General features: G+C 52.4%; 1 protein-coding gene across 3 annotated transcripts in view; it reads right to left on the reverse strand.

Annotated features, from left to right (window-relative positions):
* HERPUD1 (homocysteine-inducible, endoplasmic reticulum stress-inducible, ubiquitin-like domain member 1) overlaps positions 1 to 2,788 on the reverse strand; it is a 12,803-nt gene extending 10,015 nt beyond the window's left edge. For all 3 annotated transcript variants that reach the window (XM_011971865.1, XM_011971866.1, XM_011971864.1), the window contains exon 1: positions 2,172 to 2,788. In XM_011971865.1, coding sequence (XP_011827255.1) covers positions 2,172 to 2,492 — 321 coding nt within the window. In that variant the 5' untranslated portion in view covers positions 2,493 to 2,788. The remainder of the gene's footprint in view (positions 1 to 2,171) is intronic.
* Positions 2,789 to 4,475: the final 1,687 nt, after the last annotated feature.

Below are 4,475 nucleotides of genomic sequence, written 5' to 3' on the forward strand. Positions count from 1 at the left end.
AAATTGCTTCTAAACTGTACTTAAAAATAATGGCTTCAAATAATATTAACATATAAACTGTCTATTGGAGATCACTAACATGTTAATCTACTCGTGCCAGAATAACTGATTATGCAAAACCTGGAATAAAGGTGTTCCTGCCAAGTAGCTTGAGATAATTAAAGCAAGCTGTTTAAAACAAACAAAACGGCACAAAGTGCATCTACTTATCCATATACATCAGGACTTTTTGACACTGTAACTGAACCAAAATAAATATACTGAATGCTGTGTTCACCGGTTTTCTCACTGACAGGTGAGAACTTTAAAGGTAAATGCTAATATATACATAAATTTGTAGAATAGTACCTTTTGTATATGTAGGGTCCTGCATTTTATTAGAGTTCAACCACTAGAAAAGGCTAGAAAACCACAGCTGCCAGTGGTTTTCATTTTCCCCCTTTTAAAGGCCTAACTTGATATTGAGTCTTCACGCAGATGGCTAATTTGAAAAATATTAAATAGGCCGGGCGTGGTGGCTCACGCCTGTAATCCCAACACTTTGGGAGGCCGAGGCAGGTGGATCACGAGGTCAGGAGATTGAGACCATCCTGGCGAACACGGTGAAACCCTGTCTCTATTAAAACTACAAAAAATTAGCCGGGCGAGGTGGCGGGCGCCTGTAGTCCCAGCTACTCGGGAGGCTGAGGCAGGGGAATGGCGTGAACCCGGGAGGCGGAGCTTGCAGTGAGCCGAGATCGGGCCACTGCACTCCAGCCTGGGCGACAGAGCGAGACTCCGCCTCAAGAAAAAAAAAAAAAAAGAAAAGAAAAATATTAAGTAAAGTCAACGACTATTACAAAGTAGACCTTATAATATACCATTTTCTACCACAGAAAACAAATGATAAGTATGTTTCAGCCATAATAATTTTTAGACACAAATTTGTATACCTGAGAGGTATTTGTTTACCATCTTAGGTCTTCAGACTGAACAGATGGGAGCCGCGTTCCTCACCAAAGGAAGCCCTTAAGAAAAACCCTCCTCCAAAACCCTGCCTTTTGCCATATGATGCAACCATAGGCTACACCTGCTTCACCAATTTGTGTACCCAATAGCCATTCTCATGGCAACACAGCCACCCAGTTTCTTGGAAGCAGTTATAGTGAAACTGAAAAATGTGCCAGGGTGAATTCTAGAGGACATGGAATGCAAGCTTACGAAATAAATATGCAAACTTCAAAATAACAACTCAGAAGGAAAACTCACTTCTAAAACATTCTTAACCATATGGAACAAAAACAGACACAGGCGCTACCACAAGTTGGAACTCACGACTTCACTATCTTTTCCTGCCCGGATGCCCTCTCCTGTGTGATGAAGAATTATGCTCGTGGGCAGTGAAGAACACTGCTGACACTTACATAATATCAGAGCAGAAAGTAAATACAGGAAGGGCCGGCTTACAGCCTCATCACGTGGTGGCCAGGGCAGGCGGTGCTAAGGGTGATGTTGACAGATGTGTCAACCAAAACAAAGCAAGGAAGACTTGCTAATAATGGAGAGGCTGCCGTCCTAAAACCAGACTGAAGGCGACTCCTGCCTGCTTCCCTTCTCAGTCGCTCTTGGTCAGAAAGTGCACCGGGCTCCACCCCGGGACTCGGCAACGGCTGCGCGGTCCAGTGCGACAGGGAGGGGCACGGCGGAAGGTGGACAGGGAGGAGAAGAGCCACGTCCTGCTTCTGGGTGTAGGGCCTTCCGTCCACAGTGTCTGGGCGGTCCCCAGGTTTCTCAAGCCACGGCCCCGGGTGGCACCTGCCCGCTCCTCTCCCGGCAGAGAGGCTGCGTTCAGAAACCTCATTTTGCAGCACGGATGTTTTCTTACTTCTAGCCATTGGATGCAAGCTCAGCTAGGAACACCGAGTTGCCTGGCCGCTGGGGGGAAAGAGGCTTGGAGGGTGAAATGACTCGCCCAAGGTCAGGCTGCTGATTACTGACGGCCCCAGGGCAACAGAGGGGAGCCAGCGTCGACGGGGCAGGGAAGGAGAGACCACAGCCCTCGGGGAGGTGACCGGCCGGGCGATCCCAGCCGTCAAGGGGAGGAGGCCACAGGACAGGGCAGGCGGACGTGGCATTCCTAGCAGAGGGCGGGGGACCACAGCCTAGGGGCGGGAATTCGGGGCCGCTCTCACCGGACGCTCGGGGTAGACGCGGCTCAGGTGGGCCTTGAGGTGGCCCACGCTCCAGCTGCGGTCTCCACTCAGCTCCAAGTCGCGGTGGCGCTGGTTGGGGCTCTTCACCAGGAGCGTGACGGGTTCGGGTTCGGTCTCGGACTCCATGGCGGCGTCGGGGCTCCTCTGCGCTCCGAGGTGCCAGACAGGCGGCGTAGCAGCCGCCCGCAACCTCCGCAACGGCCGTTCGCGTCTCCGGGGCGCGCGCCCCCGCTTTGGGCGCCTTTTATAGGAGCCCCGCGCCCGGCTCTGCGGACAGAACGCTCTGTGGCTGCCGCCCATTGGCTGAGGCGGAGGCACTGTCCCAACGTGGCCCAATCGGCGCCCGGATCCGGGTGGCAGAGGGCGGACCGAGCACGTGGGCGCGGGCTGATGCAACCCGCCGCCTCTGCGTCACCCCGAGGCGCGGCTGCGCCCCGGGAACCCGAGTTCGGCGGCCATGTTTGGGTGCGCTGCAGGCCGCGCGGGGAGCTTGGCCTGAGACCTGGGGGACCCCCAGCTCGGGTGGCTGAGGGCGCCCGAGGCAGGGGGTAGGGAGTGGGGTATCCCAGCAGACCCCAGTTTAGCAGTCTCTGCAAATTGTTTCCTCACAAAGCCGCACCCCCACCCTTTTTCACCCCAGGTGCCAGTGCCCACTTCCCGTTTTTCTGCCTCCGGTGGCCCCACGTGGAAACCTACGGGGAAGCGCGTCCTACAGGGGAAGACTACCCACTCGGCCCTCAAAGAAAGGCTGGGCGACCCCGTGTGCAGGGCCACCTAGGAGAACACCAAGTGCTCCTAAGGACAACGAAGGAGCGAGGCCAGATCTTCCTTGGGCTGGGAGGATGAAGGCATCCAGGCAGCTGTTGCCAATTTCCCTGGGCCTCAGACTTAAATGTTTGGGACATCACCCTTATGATGATTGACAAGTCAGCCACAGTCCTGCGCACACTGGACCCCCCCCCCCAAAAGGGCATCACTTTATAAGACACACATGCACCTGTTAAATTGGGGCTGAGACGAGGAGGGTGGGGTTCTCCGATTCCCAAAGTGGGACCATAAAGACCTCTGTATTGTAGGCATTCCTTCCTCCTCCTCTGTAGCAAAAAAAAAAAAAAAAAAAAAAAAAGTCTTGAAAAACAAAACTGACATCGCCCCGGCCATCTCCTTGTTCCAACCGCCTTGGGACATCTGTTTTTTCAGGTGTTGTCAGGAGCTTGCCAAGGAAAGGAAGGTAACAGGAGGAGCCTGGTCTGGCTGGTGGGTATATTCATCTGCTGCAGCTGCCATAACAAAGTGCCACAAACTGGATGGCTTAAGACGGGGTCCCCAACCCCCCGCCCGCACCCCCGGCCATGGACCACTATGAGTCCCTGGCCTATTGGGAACCAGGCGGCACCACAGGAGGTGAGCCAGCAGCCAAGCTTCATCTGTATTTACAGCTGCCCCCTATCGCTGCATTACCACCTGAGCTCAGCCTCCTGTTAGATCGGGGGCATTACATTCTCATAGGAGCCGTACCCTATTGTGAACTGTGCACGCAAGTGAACTAGGCTTTGCTCCTTACGAGAATCGAATGCCTGATGATGGGAGGTAGAGCTGAGTTGGTGATGCTAGTGCTGGGAGTGGCTGCAAATACGGATTAACATTAGCAGAGAGGTTTCACTGCACAGAGGCCATGATAAATCAATTGTTTGCAGACTCGTATCAGAACGCTATCAGTGAGTGGCAAGTTGCATCTGGTGGCAGGCTTTACAGTGGCAAGTGTATGTACTTCAGTTGTACAGCTGCATCTGGTGGCCTTAAAAGTATGTTTGAGGCCGGGCGAGGTGGCTCATGCCTGTAACCCCAACACTTTTGGAGGCCGAGGCGGGCAGATCACGAGGTCAGGAGTTCCAGACCAGCATGACCAACATGGTGAAACCCTGTCTCTCCTAAAAAATACAAAAATATAGCCGGTCATGGTGGCACGCACCTGTAATCCCAGCTACTCAGGAGGCTGAGGCAGGAGAATTGCTTGAACTCAGAAGGTGGAGGTTGCAGTGAGCCAAGATTGTGCCATCACACTCCAGAGTGAGACTCTGTCTCAAAAAAAAAAAAAAAACAAAAAAACAACAAAACAAAACAAAACAAAAAAACTAAACAACAACAACAAAACAGAATGTTTGAGACAACTTCAAATCTCCACATGTCCTGGATTAAAGTCTAGGCTTTAATCCTGAGATGGCCACAAAAGCACTGAAAAGCCTGCTTTCATTTCCAACATCCTTTTTTTTTTTTTTTTTT

The sequence above is a fragment of the Mandrillus leucophaeus genome, unplaced genomic scaffold (genome assembly GCF_000951045.1).
Source record: "Mandrillus leucophaeus isolate KB7577 unplaced genomic scaffold, Mleu.le_1.0 Scaffold125, whole genome shotgun sequence".
In the NCBI taxonomy this organism is placed as follows: domain Eukaryota; kingdom Metazoa; phylum Chordata; class Mammalia; order Primates; family Cercopithecidae; genus Mandrillus; species Mandrillus leucophaeus.